Source organism: Oxyura jamaicensis, chromosome 1 (assembly GCF_011077185.1).
Source record: "Oxyura jamaicensis isolate SHBP4307 breed ruddy duck chromosome 1, BPBGC_Ojam_1.0, whole genome shotgun sequence".
Lineage (NCBI taxonomy): Eukaryota > Metazoa > Chordata > Aves > Anseriformes > Anatidae > Oxyura > Oxyura jamaicensis.
The window spans coordinates 57,571,583-57,585,425 of record NC_048893.1 but is presented as its reverse complement, the minus strand read 5'-3'; the positions used below and the strand labels follow the sequence as shown (position 1 = coordinate 57,585,425).

General features: G+C 39.2%; 1 protein-coding gene across 2 annotated transcripts in view; it reads right to left on the bottom strand.

Annotated features, from left to right (window-relative positions):
- Positions 1-13,843, bottom strand: part of LOC118175461 (tyrosine 3-monooxygenase-like) — a 40,617-nt gene that overhangs the window by 6,342 nt on the left and 20,432 nt on the right. The window contains exons 7-12 of one of the 2 annotated variants that reach the window (XM_035341733.1): positions 12,727-12,862; positions 11,954-12,023; positions 10,214-10,270; positions 6,909-7,004; positions 1,088-1,221; positions 49-186 (exon numbers count right to left, since the gene is read on the bottom strand). In XM_035341733.1, the coding sequence (XP_035197624.1) occupies positions 49-186; positions 1,088-1,221; positions 6,909-7,004; positions 10,214-10,270; positions 11,954-12,023; positions 12,727-12,862 (631 nt within the window). The remainder of the gene's footprint in view (positions 1-48; positions 187-1,087; positions 1,222-6,908; positions 7,005-10,213; positions 10,271-11,953; positions 12,024-12,726; positions 12,863-13,843) is intronic. The other variant, XM_035341743.1, reaches the window with a different exon arrangement.

Here is a 13,843-nt window from a genome sequence, read left to right as displayed (position 1 = left end):
AAAAAAAAAAAAAAAAAAAAAAAAAAAAAAAAAAAAAAAAAAAAAAGATTGCTTGCCATTTTTGACAATGTTTCCATTAAGTACATGCTGGTAGGAACCCCCTGTACTGATGTTGCCTTATGTTTTCCATTCTGACAGATTCTTGTGCCTTCAGATATTTTGAGCAACTTTGGCTGAGCAACTATACTGAAAAAATGTATGAAAAGCTTTGAGAATGGTGTATTCCTTGTCCTTTTCAGTTCTTTTCAGGTCTGCCTGAGTCAAAAGCTCTTGAAAGTCTTTCTTCTGCCAGTGAGTTCTCAGCTGCATTTTAGCACAGTGCCAAGATAATAGCTAAATCTGAACCCACAGATTTAAGATGAGGAGCCTAATTTGCTATTGTTATAACCCCAGCAGACAGTGTATTGGGGCAGGAGGTGGGGGAGGTTGGGAAGAAATCTGGCCCAAGTTCTCCTCTTCTAATAAATTTCTCATTTCAGCTCCTGCATGCTCCCCAGTAGCTCCAGCTAGAATTGGTCTTGTTATTCTAACTGTTGGAGATTGAGGCCTAGAATTGTAAACCCTTTTTCAAAAACAACAACTTATTACATAACAGTCACAGAAATGCATTTAGAAACATCTCAAGCTAATTTGAAATAATATTATTTAGATTGCAGTCAGCTACTTGGTAGAAATCAGTCTGCCTGTGAATGCTGATTCTGCATTCTTATGCAGATATAATCAGAGGAGAAAGCCAATCTTGTTTTTAAGACCCCTGCTAATCCATGTTAATTCCCAAGCCTCCTATAAAATTTCTATGTGACCTTGGGTAAGTCAATTCTTCACAACCTCCCATTTGTCTGGAACAGCGCATAGGCACCTTATTTGTGAGGTTGCACTCTACTCTCACTATTTAGTTACAGAATTTACCTCAGAAGTTGATAAGATGAAGTATTGCTGAGAGGAAGTATTGGACAGGGTATAGCAATACTTAGCTATGATTTTTATGAAGTTTTTCTCAGATAAACACTCTCATGTCTAAAAAAGCCACTGTGTAGCAGAAGTGTGGGTTCAAGCTGCTGTGCCCCCCCTCAGTGAAATTACTTACTGGAGCTTGTCCTTGGCATCTTCAAAATTTTCTGCTATGAAATAGACAGGCTGGAAGGCTTGATCCTGATACGGGTGAACTGAAGTCACTTCTGGATCAAAAGGCTTGTACTCTGGCTTGTTTGATAAAGCGTACTTTGTAACAGGAACAATGAAGTTTAGAATAGGTAAATGAACATAGCAAAAATTAGTGTCTACTGGGCTGTAAAATACTCATGGAATAGTTAAAGGCAGTATCAATTCCTGTTCTTTCACATGTGAAAGCTGTTTTTCAGAAATAGTAGTTAATATTAATAAGTTAAAAAAAAAAAAAAAAAAAAAAAAAAAGAGGATTTTCTGTATTACAGTGATGTATTATTGGGTACCATAGACACATTAACAAACAGGAAGGGTGAAGTCTACGCTATGCCCCAAAATACAAATATCTATCAGAAAAATAGTCTCAGCATCATGCTGCTTTCTCAGCCAATAGCACAGAAGAGTCATCGTACTGCACAACACTATTTTGTAGTCCCTAGACCATGTTATGAAGCTCACATTTCCTGCTGCACTGAAGAACAAACAGAACACTCTTAGTATTTTCTGCACAGCTCCCATGACATTTAAGCAGCATTAAAGTGTCCCTGAAAACCAAGCTATAAATGTACACTATACTTGGCATGTTTATGTTTGTGATTTGGGCCCATGGAGTTTCTTCGATAAGTTCTGCTCAGGTTCTTCTACATTTTACCCTCAGGCAGATGGGAGGATCATAGAAGCCAATCCTGTCCACACTGCAGTCTGTAGGCACCTCTGCTATTTGTATAGACATACTGGAAATCCCTTTAAAACAGACAGCAGCAGAGATGGTGGCAGTGTGATTTCACAGGTACTAGTATTGGTTGTTTAGTACCTGTGCAAGGTCCTAGGAAGGCAGCACAGATCAGGTTCAGAGTGAGTTCCTGCAGTTTGTCTGCCTCTGCAACCCGAGTCAGATAGTTTAACACTAGCTCGGTTCCGGTGCCATTTGAACAGCACTGTAGATGTGTTTAAAAGCTGGTCTGGCCTCCAGTTAGTTAGTCATGATGGTGAGTTGTATGGCCACTCCAGTGAAATGTCCTGGATATAAACAAAAAAGGAAAAAGGCAGCCCCTCTCAGGCAAAGTCAAGACCTTTCTTTCCATCCTCAGCCTGTACAGTGCACCCCCATCTATCTACAGATGTCTGATACATCTTATAGTACCAGCCCATTTTTGTCATCTGCCTGTTTGTCTTTCTCTTTTCTTCCCCAGTCTTCAGAAGGCTCTTTTCACTATTTCACAATGCAAATGCCAACTCCCATGGTACTTGTAAAGAGCTGGTAAAACTGGGTGATGCTTCTCAAGACTTTGTTCAGACAGTACCCTTAAGCACATATTTAGATGTTTTACTGAACTGAGCCTGAACTCTCCATCATTGGAGGCCTGCCTTAACCAGTAGGTCAACTTGCTGCAGAACTGGTGCAGAAATTCATATACACTTAAAAAAAAAAAAAAAAAAAAAAAAAAAAAAAAAAGAGTAACAAGAATATAAAATGCTAAAAGATGGTGTTTTTCCTGTTCTTCATTTGCAGTGTGTAATTGAAGAATAAACCTTGGAGAGCACTCATACAGTCTAAGATGGATGGTATACACAAACATAAGGCTGCTCTTATAATCTTAGAAGCTCAGGGGACTAATGGGAAAAGATTTTAGAAACTCAAAACCTGACAGGGGTCCCGCTATGCTGTCAGTGCTGAAGCAGAGCTGAAATCCCATTGATTTTAGTGGAAGTTCTGCTTGAAACCGGATGGCCTGAAAGGCCTCTACAAGTTAAGTACTTGTTGTGCTGCAAGAAAAGCATATGTAGCACTGACTTCTGCCAGAAGTGTGGTATGAGCCATAAGATTTTACAGTATGTAGGACAGAGTCCAGCTGAGTGTTAACAGGAGAAGCATTTTGGATAATGCAGAACAGCTGACAGAATGTAGTGAAATAAACAGTGTAATACCAAGAGCTATTGGGGAGGAATTCTTACAGTTCAGAAGAGGCAAGGTTGGCCAGCAGTCAGACCCATTACAACTGTTCAGTTTAGACTTGGGTATGGTTATCCTGTCCTTTCCAATACCTAGCTGCTGTCTTTAAATGATTTTTAGACAACATGCATTCAAGTGCAAGTACCATGCAGAGGATGTTTCATCTCTACCTCTTGCTATCTGCCTTTCCCTATGTTGTTCCCCAGGTTTGGGCAAGATCAGCTCATACATAGAAAATAACTACCCGAAGCTGAGTTCAAACTGGTCAGAGGGGGTGCTGTGGAGAAAAGGAAAAAATTTTGAAGACTTTGTAGTCAGGATGTGGTTCCTTGGGTTACAGTCACACACTCACAGATAGCCAGTCCAGGCTGCAGTTCAGGGATGTTCCTAGACTCCTTGCTGGTGCTAAATTCTCAATAATATTAGCTTTATGTTACACCACTCACCCTTTCCAGTTGGTTAGATGTTATCTTCTTGCAGCCAACCATCTGGCCTTAATAGCTCATGCCTTTATTGGCTCCTTAGTGCCCAAATCACCCTGCTATAACTGATCTGGAAGCCTCCAGTGATGAGGAAGCCCCTCCTTTGCCCAGGTTACTGCAGTCTGTCTCCCTGATCATACAGCCTGCAGAGAGCCTTCCTGTGCCACTTTAGCTGAGCCTCTAGATGATATGAAATTGAGTTTGGGGACTCCACACATAAGCCCACGTCTGGACTGTTACTGAGAAGGCTGGCAGATAATTACCAGGAAGGACAATGGCTTTCTCCCAAGCAAGAGTGAAGCTTATCCAGAGATTTCTCAAGAGCTAATCTAAGACCGCAAAATGAGCTCTTTAAGGAACTAAATGCTATCATGTGCCTCACTATCTTCCAGTCCAAGTTCAAGGAACATTTTTTTTTCATCTCTAACAAAACTGCCTAACCACTGCTGTATTTCTAAAAAACAAACAAACAAAAACAAACAACAACAAAAACATAAACAAACAAACAAAAAAAGCGCCACACCCTTCTACTGAAATAGACACTGCATTACACATATTTCCTCTTTTCAGGTGTGAAAGAAACAGTATATTTTTTCAAGTTGCTAAAGTATAGGACCTCAGCACTTCACTGACACTGTCATGGATTCTATACTGAAGTTAGAATTAAACGCTTATAAAGACTACAATGACTAAATGGAACCATTTCTGGTTTTCAGTTTTGTTCCAAATAAAAATCCATGAGGTGAATCAGCCAGCCCTCAAAGGAAACTTCAGCACTTAAGGCCATAGATACAAATAATTTGTGTACATGAAGTTTCAGGTGCTCAAGGTGAATTGCACAGAAACTACTAATCTGCTGTCCAAAAAGCTACACAGATAAACTTCCAGAGCTCACGTAAGGTTTGTACATGGTACATAGCATTATTGCTGATCAGCTACTTGCCCATCTTAGGTGTTACATGAAAATTGGACACACTTTTGGAAGGGGTTAGGAAGGAATTCTTCTTCATTACCTATTACGTATAAATGCCATCACATTTGTATATAATTTCAGAAATAAGATGGATGAAGACCCAGGTGAACCCAGCTGTATCAAAAGCTTATCTTGCAGCATTACCCTTCAACTACTGATAATAAAAGTAATGACAAGAATCAGACATTTATCAGCTCAAGGACAATGATCACTTCCATAGTCAACCTTACAGGCAGTGAATCTGAGATGCTGTTCTACTTTTGTGTTATATGGTACAGTTTTGTGAACAAGCAATGCTTGCCTACTACTTTAATCCAAAGTGGAGCAGCTTGTTGGTGTCTGGTGAAGAAAAGAGCAGAAAGAGAGGAAGGAGAGCACAAGTCTGGTACATGGAATTCCAGACACCAAAGGTGAGTGTTTCTGACATGACTTTTACCTTCAATTGTGTCAAAAGAAAACAGAAAAGAAGGTAACCTGATGCACATATATTCTGTGGGCATATTACTATGAAAGCTGTGTAAATATAAGAGACATGATTGCCAATGCCATTTAGTGTCCTGTCTAACAAGTAAATGCATATGATTTAAAGCTATGATTTAAAGTATTCAGGCAGACAGACTAGAATAAATGTTGCCTCTACCTGTGCTTTGATATTGGACCTTCTTGGTTTTAGCAGATAAATAAAAGCAAATCTAGGTATCCTGCTTACTGACTGTAAATACAGTAAATACCGAGGGAGCCTCAGAAAAATATTAGCTTTAGCCTTACCCTAGAATAGACAGATGCTCAAACTAAATGCTTTGCTCTGGAGCCTGATTTGTAGGTGAGCTGATTGATCAGTTTCAAGATAATATACATTTCACTGTTTTAAAGATGAGTGATGCAGTAGCATTAGCACAGTTTTGCTGACATTCTTGAGCAGTCAGGCACAAGATCAGGTTGTTATGCAGAAAGAAGGCATTCTCATTTCTCTATAGGGGTAATGAGCATGCAGATCTCAGTTTTCCAATCCAGAAAGCTCTGCAAATCTTATACAACTGAATTTGCTAACAAAACTCTCCAAATTGCAAGTGTTGGAAGAAAACTGATGCTAAACTCACTGGTGGTAAAATGAGGCATGATGTCTGTGACGGTTTCCCTTTCTATAGGTAATTCTCAGCTGCACCTCTGTTGTGACACCTACTATAAATGCATTGAGATAAACCAGTGGGTGGTTTCATCGTTCTTCCTCCACTTGACTGGGAGCAGGGCTGACCTGTATAGCTTTAGGAGAGTTTTATATTGTTTTTAGTGTTATAACAATCTGTCTATAGCCACAGAAGCCCAAGGCATGCTAATCCAGGGCCATGGTTCCATATGAATGTATCATGTAGCTGGGTGGTAGGTTGATGTATCAATATGTACACAGACACATCTATAGTCTGTGTGTATATATCTCCCATTAAAATTTTGATACCTAGTTTATAAATAGGCTTGAAAAGAGCACCCTCCACATCCCCAAAAAAATCATCCAGTATTTGCGTAACTTGAAGCAATTGAGACCTAATGATATCAGTTCAGGGCTTTTGCACTTGGAAACTGATCATCCGCATCAGTGTTCTGAAAAACTGGGGAGAAAAAAAATGTCCCCCCTACCAACTATTTGTCTGAAGGAGGTGAAACCCATGAGCTTTCTGTAAAAGTATACCCTCTTTCCACAGTTAGTCTCTCCAGGCAGTACAGTATTCAGCCTGCATACAGATTTTCATCTATATAAAATTCAAGCTAAAATTAGTTTTGAAATGTATTTATGAATGTAAATTTCTAAAACATTTTCTTTTTGCCATTGTCGATCCTATTCATTGTTTGGTGTTTGTTGTTTTGTTTTGTTGTTGTTGTTGTTGTTGTTGTTTTGGTTTTGGGTACTTAATTTGGTCCAGTCAGTCAGTGCTTTTTTGATGTATATGTGCATAAAAGTCAATGGCATGGATGAAGTTAGCAGTTCATAATAGGCATAATATTGCCCTCTAGTGAGTAATTCAGAAAAGTACAGAAAAGTTTTATGTTCAAGTCAACTCTTCATCGCTACTGGATAGAAGCAGTAAGAAACAAATCTAATACTTTATAGGTTGAGTGCTTCATCAGATTTAATCTCTCTAGGTTGAAAACAGGTACAGTCCTACAGTATTTTGTCCCCTACTCAGTAGCTTCCTGAGAGGACAAAAGAAAATCTTTGCAAAAGAAAAATCAGTATTTTAAATCATATTGCTGTATGTGAGGAAATATTTTGCTTTTACCAGAGAATTTAGAAAACTGGTGTATAGAAATATTTTCATACCACATACATGATACATACCATAAGCTCCCCATAAGATGAAAGCAGTCCTGCCCCATAAGCTCTGATGGATCCATTTTGCTTGCAGAGACCAAACTCTACAGTAAACCAATAAAGCTGATAACAAGAACAATTTGTGAAAATCACAGTTTCAATGGGCATTTTTAAGGTTTTCTTTTTTCCTTCCTTCTAATTTATTTTGTACCTTTTGTATCTTCAAATTTTACAGCTATATATTTTAAGTAAATTATTTTTTCTCTTCAACATATAACACACAAAAATCATAATACATATTTTTTCAAAACTTACCATCCTTTCCACTCTCACTAACTCCAAAAAGAAAAAGAAAAAGAAAATACTGCTAATGATAATACCTGTTTTTAAATAAATTATCCTTGAGCTGCCTTATAGTCAGTGAAAGCTGACAGTTTTCAATACATACTCCCCAAAAGCACAGGTAGACATCCACGGAGGGTTCAAGACCCTGAGAAAGGTCCTTGAAAAGGCAGTTCCCTTCCTCTTTCTCTATATGATAGCATTCATCAGAACTGAGGAATGACTTATTCCTTAGCAGCAATGTACCCTTTAAGATTATACCAATTCCATCTTCATCTTGCTGCAACAGAAAATAAAGATTCAAGTTTTTATTTTTATTTTTATTTTTATTTTTATTTTTCTCTTTCTCTTTCTTTTTCTCTTTCTTTTTCTTTTTCTCTTTCTTTTTCTTTTTCTCTTTTTCTTTTTCTTTTTCTTTTTTTCTCTTTCTTTTTCTCTTTCTCTTTCTTTTTCTCTTTCTCTTTCTCTTTCTTTTCCTTTTCCTTTTCCTTTTCCTTCTTCTTTTCCTTTTCCTTTTTCTTTTTCTTTTTTTTTTTTTTTTTTCTTTTTCTTCTTCTTCTTCTTCTTCTTTTCCTTGCAATAAAGCATGACTGGGACCATATATGGGATAAAAGCAATTGCTGGCTCTGGTAACCTCTTAGCCCTTCCTTTATTATACTGTCTAAGGAAATGAACAGTAGAGGAACAATTCTGGACAGCTTGACCCCTAAGTTGCTGGATAGGTGTTGTGCAAAGTATGGAAAACAAAAGACATTTCAAGAATATGGCTTTGTGCTGCAACTCTTCAGGGTTACTTTAGGGACATGTAGCTCTTTGCTGCTTCATTCGCAGGGTTCGGTTTAGCATTCTCGGCACCCTTCTCAAAGAATTGTAAGCACTTCACAAAATAATGTGAAACTATATGTTATTCTGATATGTTGTCACTCTCTTTCCCCAACCTTCTTTGATATGCGTCTTCTGATTTTGATGATTTTAGGTTTTAGCCTACAAATTTACAACTAAAGAAGCAGCATGCCAAGATGTTTCTTTCTGCAAAACTCAGAGCTGCTTTCTCTACAGTTCCAGTGATAATTCTCCATTATTCTTGTGTTAATAATCTTGATTATTACTATTTCCAGTGAAAAGCTTTTCAAGTATCTCATGATTTTGCAGAAAGTGACAGTGAGACACGGGACAATGCTCTAGGAGAAGGATTTTTTTTTTTTAAAGTGGTTCCTTAGATATCATTTATTTGGCTCCTAGAGAGGTTATTTTGGTTCTCAGTGTCTTAACAGGGTACAAGACATAGTACTAGTGGTCCACTGTGGAGAACTTGACCACTGGTAACTTTCCATCTCTTGTGTATGGATCCACCTGCTTAGAAAACTAATGGAACTGAAGGAAATAATGTCATTTCAACATCTGTTGTACATATGTCATAGACCATAACAAAAAGTCAAGATTCTTTTAAGAAACTCTTAGGTAGCTTAGATATTGCCATATTACCTAAACTAGATACCTCTTTATAATGAATAGGGACTTCTAGAGAGAAACAGGAATTTATGGTAGACATCTATATCACAGTAGAGAAAGCATTAAAGGTTCTGTGTCTTCACTTTCTGGTGAAGAAACATAAAAAATGAGCCTAGATTAGATGTCTGAACTTTTTTTAAAAAAATGAAGATTGAGTGGTTAATCCAGAATATGTTTTTTGTCCTGAATACATGAATGGTACTTAGTAAATTTTCTTCTCACAAATCCTGAACTGCATGTAACTCTTTAAGAAAGGTTCCATCATTCTACCTCCCCAAACCCTAGATGACACTGAAAATTTCAGATCTAGCACCCATTGTTCTGCTAACCTTACCCCTATCTCTAATCTAGTCCTAATGGTTCCAGAGTAAGGGAGAGGTCCTTGCAAAGGAATGTTGTGTAAACCACTGTCCTTCACCCAATCTCACCAAGACCTGGAAAATTACACAAAATGTCTTCTAGGACCTGTCACTCTTTTAACCCTAACCAAAACATAAATCTTAAAATTACTCTAGCCTCTCCAGACCCAGAGAGAGAGGTTAATGCAATGGACATATCACTGCCTCTTCCCATATAGTCCATTTACTTAGCCAGACCAGGGCCTGGATGGTGCTACAAACAATTCAGCAGTGGGACATTTTATATTTAAAAATGCTGCTAGCATTACCGAGTCCTGACCCATGGACAGATGTGTGCAGATAGATCTTAGGTGATCTATAATCTCTTTCAAATAGTGCCTCATTCCACTTCACCAAGAGTGGGTCTGTGAGCTGGGTGAGGAATTTCAGGAGTGACAGTCTCCTCCCATCCACACACACCCTTTCCTGAATGAGCCTCACCTCAGTGGGTGAGAATAAGACTCCTTTCTTTCCCTGAAAAAATAATCATGACAGGGAAATAGCTGCTAATATCAAAATAAATAAATAAATAAATAAAAATTTGGCTTCCAGCATATTTTGAGACTAAGATGGTAGCTAGGGGTTGCATGAGTTGTTCTCACATGTTGTATACAGCCTAGGGATTCAAAACCAAGTGAGAATGTGTGCTGCCAAACAGCTCACCTATTTAGTGAGATTAGCAAATAGGGGCACCCTGAATTCTGATGGTCCCCTGCACAGGAGAAATTGCAGGAATTGTATCGAGTATACATCAATTAGATAAATCTATAAAATGAATTGGAACACTCTTGTTACTGAAACTGTAGAGGCTCAGCTTCAGGAACATACTCTTATGACAGCAAAAAGTATAAGTATTTCCTCAAAGTGGAATCACATGCTTCTGGACTCCCTTGGAAGGGACTCCAGCTCCTGCTCTGGCACCTCCCTAACCTGTGGATGAGGAGAAGACAGTTCTGCTGCTGCTCATCTTTTTGTGTAGCTAACCCGAGACACTAAAGAAGAGCCTTCCCTGAACAGCAAGGAATATGAAGTGGGTCCTTTGGTTTTTGCCTCTGATACTAAACTGCTGTCTGTACTTACTGTGGCTAGTTTCTCAATCTCTGTTTCAGATGATCCAAGAGAAGCCAGTCCAATATCCTAAAGCAAGTAAGCAAGCAGTCAGTGTTACACTAGTGTGATTATTCAGCCCAAGGGAGAAAAAGAGGGGAAGGGGGAGGACCACATCATTTCTAGCATGAATAGCATGAACTATTCATTGTTTTTGTCACCCAAAATGACCTTCCATGGCTTCCAGGATGCCTACCTCTCCCTGGCCCCCAGCTACATACCACTGGGAGCCACATTAGATGAGTGTTTAATCCTCAGAGTTCTCTGTGTAAAGTTAACCATCTCTTGGCTTAATGCTGGACTATCTTAGGCACAGATTTGAAGGGAGGCATGAGAAGTAAGGATTGGAAGGTGGGTTTTATGTTTTCCATTACCCTTCAGTCTGTCATTCTCTTTCTGACAGCCCTTATGGGTATGTCAGATACATGCAGGGAAGATGCTGTTTACTCACAGCTATGCTCTCTGTTAATTACTATTCTCACAATGATTTTCTGTAGGTGTCTCCTCTTAGCTATCCTGGGAGATGTATTGTGCAGCAAACAAAAAAAGCTATTCCCTATTCCCCATTCATCTTTTCATGTTGAATGGGATAAAAGTGTATTTTTATGGGGTGAATTTCAGCTCTGAAAATACTTTTTGAAAATGTGAAATGCAAATTGTGAAAATTAATTTAATGTTATTCCATTTTGTATAGTCTGTGTTACAGGCAGAGAAAGAGTAAAGCTGAACGTTTTGAAATTGCTATAATGTCATTTCTAAGGTGTCTTCAGTTCCAGTGTTGAACTGAACTGAAAGAGTTCTTCCAAAGACAATTATAGACCATTAGGAGACTTTAAGAACTACTAAATTGAGTCTGTTAATAGCCAATATTTATGACCAGAATGGAAACTGGCATGTATCCAAGTTGATACAATTGGAAACCACATTCTGAAGTGCCTTTATTTTCTGATATTCTATCAGGAATCAACATCATATAACCCCTCTGCACTTACTGTCAGTTTCCACACTGGCCACCAATTGATAAGCCTAGAATATGAGTTATCTTTATCCCTCTGCTATGGTTTTGAGGCACATTCATAGTTCTGAAGTCTTTAGTTACACAAGGTCATTGAGTTCACTTGAGTCTGACACTGACCGCTCATACCAAATGGTCTCTTTTGTAAAAAGAAGCTCTGTTTGCTTTTTGGAGCCTCCTCACCAGACTGAGCAATGCTGTGAGAATCTGGTGAATTGTAAAAGGAAAAACATCTCAAATGAATGACATGGTGATGGACACAAAGTATCATGTGAGATTAAAAAAATGTACATCCGGAGGCAGAGCCAGTCTAGGGGCTTGTTGGCTGTTGGTGGTTGGGTTGGTGTGGCATCAGACAGGAAGCCTGGGGAATAACGCAGTCTATACAGCTCAAACAAGCAGCACTGCAGAGGCTCCACCGGCATCCTGCTGCAGGCTGACTTGGCTCTCCCACAGAGATGCCCCACAAACACTGCTTGCCCTTCCTTTTACAAAATGTCCACAGGGATCAGTGCTACCACTCCCTTGGAGTATTTATCTCCTCGGGCACTGCTAGCCCACTGCTGCTGGAGGTTGTGAGTCAGACACACCCAAGCCTTAAAATAACATTTCAAGCACGGTGAGCTGCGTGCCTTTGAGGCATGTCTGGCCTGCTACCCAGAGCAATTGGTTAACAGCTAGAAGAACAAGCTTCTTACCTGGGAGAACTGGGCAAACTCCTTATTGGCTAGCATGGGAACATGACCCAGCAACTCATGGCAGCAGTCTCTGGAAAACAAGTGACCTTCACATTTAATTAAACTGGTTTGTATGATGTTTTGTTTGTTTGTTTGTTTGTTTTTGTTCTCCCTGCTCTACATGAACATTCTATGAGAGACTTTAGCCAACAGACCCCTCAAGGGAGCTAGTGTGAGGGTTGCAACTGTTTTAGTTACTCTGCAGTAGGTGCCTCCGTACCTGGCCTAGCTTTGCAGAGAGTTTGACAAAGCATTCCCTTATGCCATGGGGATCCAGCTGCCCCCCACTACTCTGGCTATTGTCTCACTTGGGATGGCATGGGCAATAGTCTCCTATGTCACAACATCTTTGAAAAGACCCTGTTTTGTCCCAGCATACAACAAAAACGTCTGTGTGAACTTGTAATTTCTCATGAAATGTAATTGCTGCTGTCTGGCCAGCACTTACTGGGAGAGTTTCACAGCAGGGAATCAAACCCCAGCAGATGGTAAATGAATGCAGGATGAAAAGATTAAACCAGATATTCTCCAGTCTTTTCCTTCTCCAGACAACTTTGTAAGAGAAACAGAGACCCACACCCTTGCATGCATGACTTCCCCCTCTAAAACTCCAGCTACCAGTTTCTCAGATAATTTCATTCTGTGGAATACTGGATAAAGATCCAGAGTTGCTCCCAAGAGAATTATTTCCAACACATTCAAAGGATGGGATTGTGCCATGGTATCAAACTTACGGTTCTGGGGAATGCATAGGAGAAGAGAAATGTCTTATATACTGTGTGCACTGGAAGACACGGAATGCCAGGCTGGCAAGGAAGTCACGAGCAGACAGCAGCCCTGCTGCTGGTCTCAGTTGGAAACCTGTTCTTTCTGCAAAGGAAAGTGAGACAGAATTTAGGACTTCCTACGGTTACTTCAGTTCCTACAGAACTTCATTAGAACAGGAACACTCAGGAGAAAGAGCAAACAGGTCCTTGTTAGAGATGATGCTGGAATTTGGCCCTTAGCCATTTAATGTCAGATTTTTGATTAGCTGTTCTCAGCTATTTTTCCTCTCTGTTTTTTTCACCATTATATTTGCCTAGAACAGACTACATATCCTCCCAGTGATGTGATCATACATGTTTTGCTCCGCAGGTGTCCATAGAAGAGGTCAGAAGAACACAACACTTTTGCACTTGGATTTTACTTTGTGCTATCAATATTATCCCTGAGCATCCTGCATTACTGTGAAAGGTCTTTGAAAAGCAAAAATAAACTGTCCTATGGTCAACTGAATGCATAATCTTCATTTCCATGGGAAACACGTTGGTGGTCTGCAAAGCTAAGAAAATTGAAAATCACTGCTTTTAAAGAGAGCCAATGGTAATCTTTTTGAAGTCCTATATTCAAAATCTGTGTTGCATTCTCAGCTCCCATAAATGACATTTCATCTACTTTAAAGCATAAAACTGCATTTTAAAAAATTCAGAAATGGCTTTTTTCTCCCTTTCCTATCCATATCCTATTGTGTCATGAAGCCTGGAATCTAATTTATTTTATGTAAACAAACAAAAAAATCCCACCCAGAAACCAAGCCATTTACAAGATTTGTTTTATTTTGGTTTTTAATGTTTCTTCCAGCACTTCTTGTCTTGCTCTGTCTGGCTATTAGCACTTTTCTCAGAAAGAAAGAGAGAGAGAGAGAGAGAGGGAGAGAAATAAAGACAGAAAGAAAGTGAGAGAGGAAGAGAAAGATAAAGAAAAGGAAAGAGAAGGAGCGGGAGAAAGAGGAAGAAAGAAAAGGAGAGAAGGGAAGGGAAGGGAAGGGAAGGGAAGGGAAGGGAAGGGAAGGGAAGGGAAGGGAGATAA